At 34.4% G+C, this 13,962-nt stretch overlaps 2 protein-coding genes across 2 annotated transcripts; one reads left to right on the plus strand and one right to left on the minus strand.

Annotated features, from left to right (window-relative positions):
- Window positions 1-604: 604 nt before the first annotated feature.
- Window positions 605-4,817, plus strand: LOC132274712 (pyruvate dehydrogenase (acetyl-transferring) kinase, mitochondrial). Its single transcript, XM_059776049.1, has 6 exons — window positions 605-1,001; window positions 2,269-2,527; window positions 2,679-2,859; window positions 3,150-3,297; window positions 3,461-3,677; window positions 4,517-4,817. The coding sequence occupies exons 1-6, from the start codon at window positions 753-755 to the stop codon at window positions 4,573-4,575; spliced, it is 1,113 nt and encodes a 370-aa protein (XP_059632032.1). The 5' UTR covers window positions 605-752; the 3' UTR covers window positions 4,576-4,817.
- Window positions 4,818-7,384: 2,567 nt separating this feature from the next.
- Window positions 7,385-13,874, minus strand: LOC132274715 (rRNA-processing protein fcf2). Its single transcript, XM_059776054.1, has 6 exons — window positions 13,732-13,874; window positions 13,396-13,628; window positions 13,228-13,288; window positions 9,549-9,626; window positions 9,277-9,392; window positions 7,385-7,978 (listed from the first exon to the last, which is right to left on the minus strand). Exons 2-6 carry the CDS (start codon window positions 13,620-13,622, stop codon window positions 7,870-7,872), a joined length of 591 nt encoding a protein of 196 aa, XP_059632037.1. The 5' UTR covers window positions 13,623-13,628; window positions 13,732-13,874; the 3' UTR covers window positions 7,385-7,869.
- Window positions 13,875-13,962: the final 88 nt, after the last annotated feature.

The following is a 13,962-nucleotide window of genomic DNA, read 5'->3' on the forward strand; positions in this document are numbered from 1 at the left end:
GAATATTGTATTTGTTTACACAAAATATAAAAATATTTTATAATTGAGCCACATGGCAAAATGATTGGGAAGAACTCAGGAGATTGCCTCTACTAACTGGGCTACCCAACTCAGTCGGTCAATTGGAAAATTAATATAGCAAAACCACGATTTGATGCATGTAAAATTGCAATAAATCTTATACAAATGTTTTTTTATTAATGAGAACACAAAATTGAGTAGGCCATACATCAGATATTGAAGCGAGAGATGCTCAAGTCCATATTAAGTGGGACATCAATAAGATTAGCGACAAACATGTGAACCCAATATGAAATCAATTATATATTGGTAGGGTTTAAAAGGAATACTAGGTGGGCCTTAGGGCCCATAATATGGACTAAGTTAAGTGGTCCAGTAATGGCCTCGTGATTTTGTCTGTCCTTTCTCAGATAAGCCCAGGCCCAAACAAATCCCAGCTTTAACGGTCACCACACTTCACATTTCCCAATACCGAAGCACCCGCACCGCTTCACACGTGCCAGAAACACCCGAATCAACAGGCCGAACCTCACACGTGTCATAACCACAGCCTGTTAATCCAGAACCTCTGCCTACTCGTCTCTCTCTCTCTCTCCACATCTCTCTCTCTCTAGAATATTTTCTGTGGGCGGGTTCGCTTCGTGAAGTCCGCTTCCATGTGGGTCTTCTACAAATTTCTCCGTCGTTAGAGCTCCTCTGTTTCTAGGGTTGGAGTTTATTGGAGTTGGGCTATGGCGGCGAAGAAGCTGTACGAGTCGTTCTCGAAGAGTTTGATCGACGAGGTGCAGAGATGGGGTGGGATGAAGCAGACGGGTGTGAGCCTGAGGTATATGATGGAGTTTGGGTCCTCACCCACCGAGAGGAATTTGCTGATTGCGGCTCAGTTTCTTCACAGGGAGCTTCCGACGAGGATTGCGAGGAAAACAATTGAGCTTGAGAGCCTGCCTTATGGTTTATCAGAAAAGCCTGCTATTTTGAAGGTCCTTAGTTGATTGTTATTTAATTAAGTTAAGATTCTGGGTTTGAATTTTGAACTGTTTATTTTATTTATTTATTTATTTTTGGGTAATTTGAGAAATGGGGTTTAATTCTATCAGGGTTTTGTGAGAATTGTAATTAATTAATTATAACAGGAGAAAATGTTTTAGATAATTGTTTAATACTTTGAATTGGATAGGATAGAAATAAAATAGGAGAAGATCTTTTTGATGATTATTTTATACTTTTGACTTTGTGGAAAGAGAGCGTGAATGGGTTTTGTTTTTCAATTGTTATCCATTATTTAAGAAGAATACTGCTATGTGAGTGTTAATTTCCAGGCAATCTTGTTGCACATATTTTGCATGCATTATATATAAAAATGATGATTATTCATTTTATGTAGTGCAGATCTTTGGGATTGTGAGTAAACATAGTGATGTTTAAAACATCATGTAGAGAAAGATATTATTTGGTAAGTGGTACAAGGGATCATACTTTTTCTGTACTTGGTTCTGTTTTTTCCTCTTTTGGTAATTAGCCAGTGTAGAAAAAGTCTGATCCCTTTATACACAAATATCTCCTCTACATGATGTTTACTCACAATCCCAATGATCTGCATTACATAAAATGAATCACCATCATATTTATAAATGCATGCAAAATCCACCCAACCTGTGCAACAAGATTGCCAGAAAATTAAGACCCACACTGTAGGAATCTTCTACATGCCTGAAAAATAAAACCCATTATGCATATTACAAAAAAAAAAGAAAAAAAAAAAGAAAAAAAAAAAAAGAAATTAAAAAAAAAAAGAAAAAATGTTGAGACTTTCATTTTTTTTTTTGACAAGTAAAAAATGTTTTACATTGGAAGAAAAATGTTGAGACTTTCTGGATTCTTCTCTCTCTCTCTTCACAAAGTCAAAATATAAAATAATCATAAAAAGATCTCCTATTCTATTTCTATGATTCTATCCCAAGTCAAAAGTATTATACAATCATAAAAAACATTCATATATATATATATGGCTTTGCTTTTCCTTTTAGTTTTAAGGTGTTATCATGCCAGCAATATTCTCTTTGTCAGCAATCAGACAGTGAATTGTTAGCAGTAAGAATATGAGTCTGTCTAGTGCCGAATTCATAGCTAGTTTAGTCTTTGTTAGAAAGTTGTTTAGATTAGTAAGTGGTTTGTCAATGTAAGTTCAAGAATGGATTTCAATGGTTTTGGCAAACAATAATCTCCTTTTAAATGTTTTGCTTTTAGGTGCGAGACTGGTATTTGGATTCTTTCCGTGACCTTAGATCCATTCCCGAGATCAAGGATACAAATGATGAATTGGAATTCACCAAAATGATTAAGATGATTAAGGTTAGACATAACAATGTTGTACCTATGATGGCTTTGGGAGTCCAGCAGTTAAAGAAAGGCCTGAATGCGAAGATTGATTATGAGTCTCTGGATGAGATTCATCAGTTCCTAGATCGCTTTTACATGTCAAGAATTGGTATTCGCATGCTTATTGGTTAGCCCCATCTCTCTCTTTTGCTTGCTTATTAATTTGATTTCTTGTATAATTGGCCTTTTTTATATTATTTAAGATGAATCTATTTATTTGTCCTTGAAAATGGATACTATAAATGTGTTATATACTTCAAATACTGCGTGAAACTCAGGGCAGCACGTGGCATTGCACGATCCCAATCCCCTTCCAGACTGCGTAGGTTATATACATACAAAAATGTCCCCTGTAGAGGTAGCAAGAAATGCCAGTGAAGATGCCCGTTCCATTTGTTTTCGAGAGTATGGCAGCGCTCCTGATATTAATATATATGGGGATCCTAATTTTACATTCCCGTAAGTGATATTGCTCCTACTAATCCTGATCAACTAATTTGTTGCCTCTTAATTTGTTTGATGAATTTTTTTCCATTATCTCTTCAATCCAGGAATATCATCCCCTGAAAATTTCGCCTTGATTTCATCTTCTATATCTTCATCTTTAACAAACAAAGTTTTATGCTGGATCCTTTTAATATCAATATGTTGTGTCCAAGTCTTCAAGTTACTAATATCAAATAGTTTTTGTGATAGATCAATTTGTTACCTTTCATGTTCTATATTTACTTTATTTGCTTTAATGACAGGTATGTTCCAACACACTTGCATCTGATGGTTTTTGAGTTGGTTAAGAACTCTTTGCGTGCTGTCCAAGAGAGGTTTGTGAACTCAGACAAAGTTGCTCCTCCTATTCGAATAATAGTTGCTGATGGATTAGAGGATGTTACAATTAAGGTTTGTGTTTATTGTTTTTTATGCAGAACTTTTCTCTATGGTCGTTTTTTCTCCCATATTTTGTTTTGTACCTTTGATTAGAAAGACATGTACTATAAGAATCTGGGTTGCACCGGATTTCGTCTTGCCATCCATTGCTTAATTGGTCTGTCTGATGCCATAGGTTTCTGATGAAGGGGGTGGAATAGCAAGAAGTGGTCTTCCAAAAATTTTTACATATCTCTACAGTACTGCAAAAAACCCCCTGGATGAGCTGCCAGATGATGATGTAACAGCTAATGTGGCAACAATGGCTGGTTATGGTTATGGGCTTCCGATAAGCCGTTTGTATGCTCGGTATTTTGGAGGGGATCTGCAAATTATTTCGATGGAAGGATATGGTAAGTTGAGCTTCTTTCTTTGTTGTGCAATAAATGAATTCATGGATTGCTAGTCGTATAGGACACATAAAATACTGTCTTTATCTTGTTATTTGTATTCATATTGTTACAGTAACATGTATGGGACATCCATTGCCTGAAGTTACCATGTTTGATTAACAACTGTTCATGTTACAGCTAATAGCTATTAGCTACCATTTTTTACAACCTTTCCTCCTGATTTGAATCAGCATGCTTTGAGTTAATAGCAAAAAACCTTCTCAGTCATCCATTTGCTTCATTCTGCAAATGGAATAAGTAGGTTTTTTTTTTTTTTCCCCTAGTTAATAAGTAGTTTTCTCTCAAATTTAGTTTGAAATCTGTATACTTTCTCTTACCTCTCTCTAGTTGTCCTAAGCTTCTAAATTATTTAATGATTGATGTTTTTTCTGTGCTTTAATTTTCTCTGAAACCAAACTGAGCGCAAGGATACATGCATTCAATTCTCTTTCTAGAACTGAGTAATTTTATCTAGAACTTTGTTTTCCCTCTTTTTGGACTTTTCTTTTTTTATTTTCTTTTATCAGAGTGCTTAGTCTTCTATAGAATAGGGCTTAATATGCATGCTTCCTAGAGTGAGACCAGGCTTCTGAACTGCGAAATATTTTATCTTATTTGAAAAGATAAATCTAAATTTTACCTTTTTCCGTATAAATATATATTTCTACACCTTTATGGAACCGGTATTTTATTAATAAGTTTTAGTTCCTTCTTAATAATCTCACATGCTTACTTAAACGCTGTTATGATTTTTCACATCATTTGACACATATTTGTATATTTGCACTATATTCTCACAGGTACAGATGCATATCTTCATTTGTCACGTTTGGGAGATTCACAAGAACCGCTGCCATGAAATTAGTCCATGGCTATGCGCTCAAACGTGCATTCAAGTTAGTTTTACTAGCTGTGTGTACATACTTTAACATGAAGAAATTTCAGCGTGTAAATACTTTAGCATGAAGAAATTTCACCTCACTGTTAGAGGAACAATTGTTGTCAAGTCCTCATAGCCCCTAAATTAGTGGCTTTTCTGTTTGTACTGTGTTCTACATTAGCAGGTATAATTTTCTTGACATATTTCATTTTTTTCTTTTCCGTTCTCTCTCATCGTAGTATCTTTATATGCGACTGGATCAAAATACATTGGCCTGAGACACGGAGAGAATTGGACTCTCTATAGTAGGGGTCTGCATTGCTGCCAATATTTCATCTTTTGTGTCAAATTGGCTGTATCTATTGTTATACCCAGGGTTTACCAGGTACAACGTTCCAAGATTGTGTTCGGATCGTCTACGGTAACAGCACCGTGCTGCACTGCAGCGGATGGTTGTGATCGCTCACGTGTGTGGAGTGATCACGGAGTGATCACGGGGCCATTTTGCTTCATTTGCCTTTCTGGCATGCCTGTTTGTATTATTTATGGTTCAGAAGGAATGCAACATGTCTTGTGCTTTTGGCCAACATTGCTGTAGGAAGTGGTTGCAAAGACAGATTGGGGAAAGTTATTTTTTTACTTTTATAGGAAATATTAGGTTATTCAAGTGAAGTTGACTATTAAAAATTAGGTAAAATAATAATAATAATAATAATTTGAATCATTTGTTAATACTAGAAACAACTCTGATAAATTAATATTAGTTCCGGCCTATCATGCTCTGACAAGAAAATTTTAAATGGTCTCAAGATCATTGGATCCGGTCAATTACCATTGGACATGTAAGCGAAAAAAGTTAAATAAACTTTACAGTTTTTCACACAATTGTTTATATATCCAATGGAGATTGGATTGGTTAAATTGTAATTAATCGGCTGAAACCGGATCAAAATCCTCTCCAGTGAAATAGTGGTTCGGTTTCATTAAATATGGAAAGCACCCTAAAAAAAGTTATAAACTTATAATCTTCAGCTCATTTCACAACATTTTTTTTATAAATCATTAAATTGATGAAACTGGGGATTTTATAAGCTTCATCCTTTTGTATTAGGGGTTTAAGATGCGTTTGGTTTCACAATTGCACTTCTCTAGAAAAGGAAGGTCTACTTTTCTCTTTCTTCACCTTTCATCTCGCATGGATTGCCATTTCTTTTAAAATAATGGAGATACATGGTGGGAAGGAAGAGGGAAATGGAAAAGAGAATAATAGAGAACTATAGATCACTTGTGGATCTTTATTTCCTTTCCATCCAAACACAAAGGAAACTAAATAGAGAGAGAGACTCAGAGAAGCACCCTTTTTATTTTATATTTTTGCCTATATAAATAACTGACTTTCTTATCTCCATTCCTTCATATCCAAATCAAATTTCTATCATTTTCAATCAAAGAAGATTGTACATAGTCGAAATATGTCTTTTTTTTTTTTTTTTTTTTTTTTTAATCTAATTAAGGTTTACCAAGGTTACTTTATCTCTTTTTTTTAAATAGCAAAAGTGAAATGGAACAAGTCTCTAACTAGCTGAGACTTAATTTAATTATAACATATACTTAGTGATGTCTTTAAGTACTTACATGACCCAATCATACTTCTTTTATATCGTTCGCTGAATGAATGAGGATGTGCATAGTGGCAAGCCCAGCCCAACTGGATCTTGAAGCATTTTATTTCTTCCATCATTTATTTAGCCCAACTTGAGATGGATCTTGATGCATTTTATATCTTCCACCATTTATTTAGCCCAACTTGAGATGGATCTGGAAGCATTTTATTTCTTCCATCATTTATTTAGCCCAACTTGAGATGGATCTTGATGCATTTTATATCTTCCACCATTTATTTAGCCCAACTTGAGATGGATCTGGAAGCATTTTATTTCTTCCATCATTTATTTCTTCCATACTTCTTTGATTTATTCTTCCTATTGGACTTCATCTCTTCATTCTCTCTCTTTTGTAATTGTTATAATCCAAGTGCATCTATTAAAATCATTAATAATGATTAAAAAATAGTGAGAACCGTTCAAATATAAGTTGAGGAAAAGGCATCTATTAAAATCATTAATAATAATTAAAAAATAGCGAAAACCGTTTAAATATAGTTAAGGAAAATGACTCACATATTGCGAAATAAAAAAATTTACTGATAGTGATATAAATAGACGGAAACGGCAAACGCCCTTATTTTCTTTGTGGACAAATTTCACAAATTTTATTTTGTGAACGAGAAATAAAAGAAGCATCCTTAATTGTATTTAGCAAAGTACGATAAGATAAGTGTCCAAGTCGCGAAGATAAGTGTCTAAGTCGCCAATGCCATAGATGGAGGCGTATAAGCCTTATGACCTAGTTCGTAATCTCTTTTCAATGATTCTATACCGTTACATACCTCCATAAACCGTCCGACAATTTTAGATTATTTTTATATTTTCCTTCTTGACCAGGGTTATTTTAAAATTGTGAATTTTCAAATCTTCTTGTGCATAGCGGAGGACACCACATGGTAGTAGGATCACTGTGTTCATAGAATCGAGTTTAAGATTAGACAAACTCCTTTACGATGAAATATATATATATATATATATATATTGTAGGTTGAAGCTAGAACTGGTGATATACCTCACATCATTTGAACTTAAGATGGAAGGGATAAAATAGCCATGCATAAAGAAGAAAACTGTTCCTCATACTGTTCTGTTAATTAGGGAATAAATAAGGACACATAAAATACTAAATAAGGACCATAAAATAAATAAATACTCCGTAAATAACAGATAGATATCCAGTTATATGACTGTAACATTCAAGACTCGAGCTCTGCCCTCCAGTTGCAGAATTTGGTAAAATGCTGCACAAAGGCCAAATGATGAAAAATTCGACAAAAATTAACATCAATCCTAGTAATTATTTTTAATAACGACCGAGTAATGTCTACATTCAAGTATAAGATACAACAGCAAACAAAGTACTAAGAAATCACCACCAGAACTGCAGTTGTGAAAGTTGTTCTCTCTTTCCACCTGTGAGATGTCTTTTCAATATAATCAACGATGATAAGATGTAATTTGCTTCTCATAAACACCAATGCTATGAAAGAATTTTTTTCTGTGGATCTGTCTTGACTGAAAATGAATCTTCCTATGGATTTCATGAGATTCTTGATTGGAAAAATCTGACCGGGAATGGCATACTGTGGGTCAGTATTTGTAGTTATCAGTGCCTTCTTTGCTTTGCACGCTTCCGTGATTGCCGACCTTTTATTTTCCATTTGTCAACCCCACCCGGACGGTTTCGTTCTTCAATCTCTTGAACCTTGCGCTTCCTGCAAAAAAGATTGATACAGGAGAAATAAGATACAAAAGAACTTTGCAATAACTAGTGAACTAAGGCCTCAGTGGTCTCCAATCTAAAATAGAGCTGCTTATTAGGCTGCGTTTAGTAACAAGAAACGTTTCTTGTTTTCTGTTGTCAACCTCTTAAAAGGCAAAATGAAAACAAAAATCGCGTTCAATAAAATGTTTTTGTTTTTCTTTTTTGTGAAGAAAAGAGGAAACATAAAAATGATGTTCCTTATGTTTTTGGCACTGTAGCGCAGAAACATTTTTCACTAATGTTACTACACAGGCACTATTCATTTCAAATAAAATTCATATTATTTGTGTTATATACTAAGTTGCATATTAAATATTAATAAAAATATATATTTTTAATATAGAATATATTAAATATTGTATATTATTTTTTATTTGATAAAAATATACTTTAGTATATAGTATATTAAATAATAATGTACAGAAAAAAAAATAATAATGTCAATTATTTTTTCTAGATTTATAGATTTTTGATACTAATGGAAGCAAGTATTGTGCCTGAGTGGTTGGGTTGCTCCCTGTGTCCGAGAGTTCGTGTTCAAGTCATTTACTCTCCCCCTCACCCTCCTCTCTAATCACAACTCCTAAAATTCTTGCCATGAAAAAAATAAAATAGAAATGAAAAAATTAAAAAATAAAATTAAAAATTTAAAGAATATTATGTACATTTTGTAACAAATATGTTATATTACTAAACACAGTTATTGTTTTATATTTTTAAATTTGTGGCAACAACAAGTGTTAATAAACATCATTTCTGCTTTCTATTTTCACTCAAGAAAGCAAAATCATATTTCTGCTGTCTTAAGACTACAAAGACAAAAAACAAAAACGTTACTAAACGCACCCTTAGTAATTCAATGGTATGAGTTTTTAGTCATCAATCGAACGCGGGCCTTTCAATCCTCCAGTATGTTATTTTATGGAACTGGAAGGATCTGCTTTCACCCAGATATCATTTTATTATTAAGGACTACATCTATTATCACTATTTCAATAGTTAGTTGCGCGCATCCCCCCCCCCCCCCAGTTGCGCGCATCCCCCCCCCCCCCCCAGTTGCGCGCATCCCCCCCCCCCCCCGCCCGGCGGTCTATTTGATCTTCTTTTTTCTTTTTCTTCTTTTTTTTTTTTTTTTTGGTTCCCCTTCTCTAAAATGGCTATTAAAATATATTTATTATCTTAAAAGGCATACACACTCAGAATATACAGCATTTGGCAAAAGCGCAACAGTAACATATTCTATCTCACCTGTAATCCCCAAGGAAAGGATCTGAAAGTAGCTCGTCAGCAAGGGTTGCCTTCCTCTCCTTCTTAGTAAGTCTGCCTGTGAAGAATTCCGATGCTGATTCTATCACCGTTCCAACCTGATTATTGTCCAAATACCCAATTTTTTTACCACTTAACCAAGAAAAAACAATACGAGTGCAAAGAAAGCAATACATCCAAATCATATATATTTTATATGCGCCTTAATGTTGTAATCATGTACTACTAACATTCAGCTTTAACCATGAACTTGCCTGAAAATACTTCGGAAGTGTCTTTGATTTTGTATCACTCTTCTTGTAGTGCCTCTTTGGATCCATGGCACTCCTCAACTGTATCCATCAAAAGAGATACAAATGCAAACAGTCAAATATCAATTGAAATAAATAAAGAAAGTAGTAGTCAATATCTATTGGCACTCTTCCAACATGGATGGACCATCAATTCCATAACAGCTTCACCATGATTTTTAATAAACCCAATAAGGATTCCATGTCTAATTCACACATAACTTAATGTCAACAGAAACAGTTCAATTAGTAAGATTCAACCTCCTCCCCTCCATCCCGCAAAAAGAGAAAAAGAGAACTCAAGCAACAAGTTTAGTGGATGTCATTTAAAAAATGGAATGGCACACAATAAGAGAACAAGAACATGCTCCTCATCAATATATTAGATCAGGGAAAACACATTTAGGAAACAATGCAACATATTTACTTCATTTCCAATTCAGGTGTTTTACGGCCCATTATTGCATTTGAAAGAATTTATTGTCTAGAAAAGCAAACTTTTCAAGCAGTACTAAAAAAATTTTAAGCATAACAGTAAGTGTTCCCTGCCTATACAGTTATACTGACCTTCATTACTGTGACTCACACCAAAATCCTCCACTTTAATGAGGTAAGAAGGGAAGAATTTTCAATTGTGAATGCTGAATTAAGCAACTCAAAACTATTGCCACTACCTGGGGCCTTGGGAGTCCCACCACCATTCAGGCTGACGGCATGCAAGGATTTTTAAAATTAGAGTTTCTTAACCAGACAAGATCTTGCACACTAGGTACAATAATATGTGACAGAAGAAGAATGACACTGTTCAAAATCAAATCTCTAAGTGCCAAAATTAGTAAAAGAAAATTCCCAAATATTTTGTGGGGATCTGTTTCCCGAAATAGTTGGTTGACAAGGCATGCCTTTCAGACTATATTATACTTCTTTTGGGTTTATAGTCGGGACCTACTGAAACAATTTTTGTAAAGGAGGATGAGGCCATTACAGAATGCATCTATGATTGTATACGTGAACGTTATTAATATATCTATCTAAAAAAATTTCTTTTGAACTGCAGAAAAGACATTGTACACAGGATTTAAGTAGCTGAAGACATCATTTACAAAGTCGTGTAAGACTTGACAGAAACCTCACTGAAGTTACCAGGAACCAGGACAAGTAGCATGGGCGCCAAACTGTCACTAATTCCACTTGTACCTGTTCACCAAAGTTTAACAACATTTCCCAGATGCCACTTCTTGCTAGGAACCAGAGAAAGTACTGGCGGCATTAGACTATTGCTAATTTCACTCGTTCCTTAAGACCATTTCCCATGTATTACAATGATAGGCGCAGATGAAATGGTAAACACCAAATGCAATTGCCATACTTGCAAGGAATCAGAACGAGTACTGGGGTCATGAAATGTTTACTAATTTAACTTCTACCTATGTCATTAAAGTTTAAGACCATTTCCCACCTGTTATACCAACTGGCACAGATGAAATGGCAAAAATCAAACGCAATTGCCACTACTTGCCAGGAACCAGAACAAGTAGTGGAGTCACGAAACTTACTATTTTCATTTTTACCTATGTTACTAAAGTTAAATAAGATTTCCCATGTGTCAAAATAACTGGCACAAGAGAAATGGCTAAGACCAGATGCTTTTTCTGTTCAATCAGAACAAAAATAAAAATGAGTACCCCCCCCCCAAATCTTCCTTTCGAATCATAGCTGTGAAAAGCGCAAGCGCACTCAGGTACAAAAAGCACAAGGCACAAAAAGCCCTTGCTTAGCCTCAGGAGAAGCAATTTACAAGAGGAGTGTGCCTCTACAACAGGTGCAGCAGGTGCGAGGTGCAAAAAGGCATGCCCAGTATAAAATGTGATTTTTTTTATAAAAAAAATTTCCCATAATTCAATGCCCACTTCTTTTATTATGTGCAAAATATGTTAGCACATCATACTATCATGAATAACACTGCAACATATTAAAAACCTATGCATAAAAGGGCAACTCATTCTTTCACACTTATAAAACAAACAATAGTCCGGAAAGAGAGAGAGAGAGAGAGATATGATTAGCAGAGCAGAACGAGAAAAAGAAGAGTGTCTACTTGTGCAACCAAACCCTATTGCCGGAACCCTTCAGGTGAATTTTGTAATTTGTACTATGACTTCTCTATCTTCTTTGTCATCACGAATCTAGTTTCTCTTTCTCTCTTTTTTCCCCTTTCACAAAATAAATTTTTCTTTGTTTGTACCTTTTCTTTTTTGTTCTTCCCGTCACAAAAATCATCTCCCCCCAATAGATTTTTTCCCCTCTTTATCACACTGTTTTCTCTTCGCATTTTCTTTTTCATCTTCTCTGTTCTGTCTTCAACCGTTGCTTTCTCTTGGTAAGTTTATTCAACCTTTACCCCTCTCTATTTTCCCTCCCTCTAACTGCTGTTTTCAGCAACAAAGCCCCAATTTTTTCACTGATGTCCCTTGTTACTCCCCCCCTCCCCCCAGTTGCCGACTCTTTTTGGCTACATTTTTTTATAAGTAGTTGCTATCATGACACTGCAAATTGTTGCTTTTTCCACAGGGCATCTTAACAAACAAAACTATGGAAAATAGTTTCTAATATAATTAATTTAGTTGAAACTTTGGAAATTTGTGAAATAGAATTAACAAATAAATGGGCGGAAAAAGAATTTGTCTGCAAACACTATGGTCTATAAATATTTTGTCAACTGTTAGCTGCGAGAGCTTAATCTCTCTCACGGTATGGGTATTTTTTCAATTGAAAAATTATTTAATGTTTTGATGATAAATTATGATGTAGTGTCCTTATATAAATTCATCTTACTTAGCAACAAAAAAAAAAAAAAAAAAAAAAAAAATTATATAGTGAAATTTTTTATTATTTTCATGATAAATATGTCATGTTCTTCACTCACTGACTCTTAATAGTTGCAAACCTTGAAATCATATACCACATATTTAAAATTTTAAATGATTGTATTGTTCCATTAGTCCCAATTTTCTATGCTACATGATTTATTTGCATGTTATGTACAACATGCAATTTACTTTAATAAAGCTCAGGCCTAGCACCTTTGCACCTTAGTGAGCCTTTAATAACTATGTTTTTAACACCAACTAAAGCTCCTAGATATGGGGTCCAAAGAATATTTCAGCTAAATCATCATTAAAAATCACCACCATTAGTTACTAACATATGAAGACATATAAGCAAGAATCCTAAGTTCCAGTTTAGGTAATGTTCCATCATCATTTTTACAATATCAATTTTCACTTATTCAAGTTTATCTGAAACTACTTAAACCCCAAAAAAAGGTTTATCTGAATTCTGAAACAAATTGATTGCCCAATAATTAAACACAAATCAGTTAAATATCGTCTCTAGTCCCAAATTTGCAGTATATAAGTGCCCATGTGATTCCATAACTTCATTGCAGTAAGTTACATAATACTATATTTGCAATAATATAAGTTTTCTTTTCTGGGTAATGTGCAAATTTCCAACATCAATTGCTACGCAAATTTCCAACATCAATTGCAAGATCCAAAATGATAAAACACTACTAATGCTTCGGTATCTGGAACTAGTACCATAGAAACAAATTACACGAAAAGAAAACAAGTAATCCAACCTTAAGTAACTGGAGATCTTTTCTCAACTCCGGCGTGACAGTTGGGGCAGGCATGTCAAACCTATTTACAATTTCACAATCGAACCACATAAAATATCAACAATCACAACAGCCAAATACATAAAATAATTACACAGACAAAATAATCTCATTCAAATCAACGCATACCAATTCTTCCCAGTGGTATCTTTGACTTGTTTCTTCAGTAATTTATTCAATTGTTTTGGGTTGTTAGGTGGAACAAACAGCCCGTCAATGAGCTCAGTAGTGGGTTTATACAGTGCACTGCTTTCAGGCAGATTTTTAGCTTTATCAGACCCCTTTTTGGTTCCAGATGAGAATGGAGGAAGCTTTGGTTCCCATGAAAGACCAATCACTGGCTTGCTTTCAGGCATTCTGATCTATATATCAAATTTGAAGCGGTTCTTCAGGATACAGTATATAACACATATATAAAAATATACATATGCTAAAACCAAATTTGAATAAACGAAACACGTATACCTGAAAAGATTGCCTCTTTGATCGTTGCAGACTCGCAGAGAGAGAGAGAGAGAGGGAGAAGGTTAGGGTTTTAGTACACTGTTTGGGAATTGGATTAAGCCCAAAAAAAGAGTAGAACGTTGGTGAGAATTTAACATCAACGCAGTGAAAGGACTGAAATACCCTTCTATATAAAAATAAATAAATAATAAAAGAAAAAAAGAAAAAGTCAATAAAAAGTAGACAATATAT

The sequence above is a fragment of the Cornus florida genome, unplaced genomic scaffold (genome assembly GCF_030987335.1).
Source record: "Cornus florida cultivar Cherokee Brave unplaced genomic scaffold, ASM3098733v1 CherokeeBrave_3.0.0_Hap2_Chr09, whole genome shotgun sequence".
In the NCBI taxonomy this organism is placed as follows: domain Eukaryota; kingdom Viridiplantae; phylum Streptophyta; class Magnoliopsida; order Cornales; family Cornaceae; genus Cornus; species Cornus florida.

Excerpts from the sequence above, each read along its gene's own strand:
- LOC132274712 (XM_059776049.1), top strand. The coding sequence starts at position 753 with ATGGCGGCGAAGAAGCTGTACGAGTCGTTCTCGAAGAGTTTGATCGAC. Across the intron at positions 1,002-2,268 it reads AAAAGCCTGCTATTTTGAAG|GTGCGAGACTGGTATTTGGA; the intron begins GTCCTTAGTTGA and ends TTTTGCTTTTAG. Across the intron at positions 3,678-4,516 it reads TATTTCGATGGAAGGATATG|GTACAGATGCATATCTTCAT; the intron begins GTAAGTTGAGCT and ends ATATTCTCACAG.
- LOC132274715 (XM_059776054.1), bottom strand. The coding sequence starts at position 13,622 with ATGCCTGAAAGCAAGCCAGTGATTGGTCTTTCATGGGAACCAAAGCTT. Across the intron at positions 13,289-13,395 it reads GATACCACTGGGAAGAATTG|GTTTGACATGCCTGCCCCAA; the intron begins GTATGCGTTGAT and ends AATTGTAAATAG. Across the intron at positions 7,979-9,276 it reads CCTTTCCTTGGGGATTACAG|GAAGCGCAAGGTTCAAGAGA; the intron begins GTGAGATAGAAT and ends TCTTTTTTGCAG.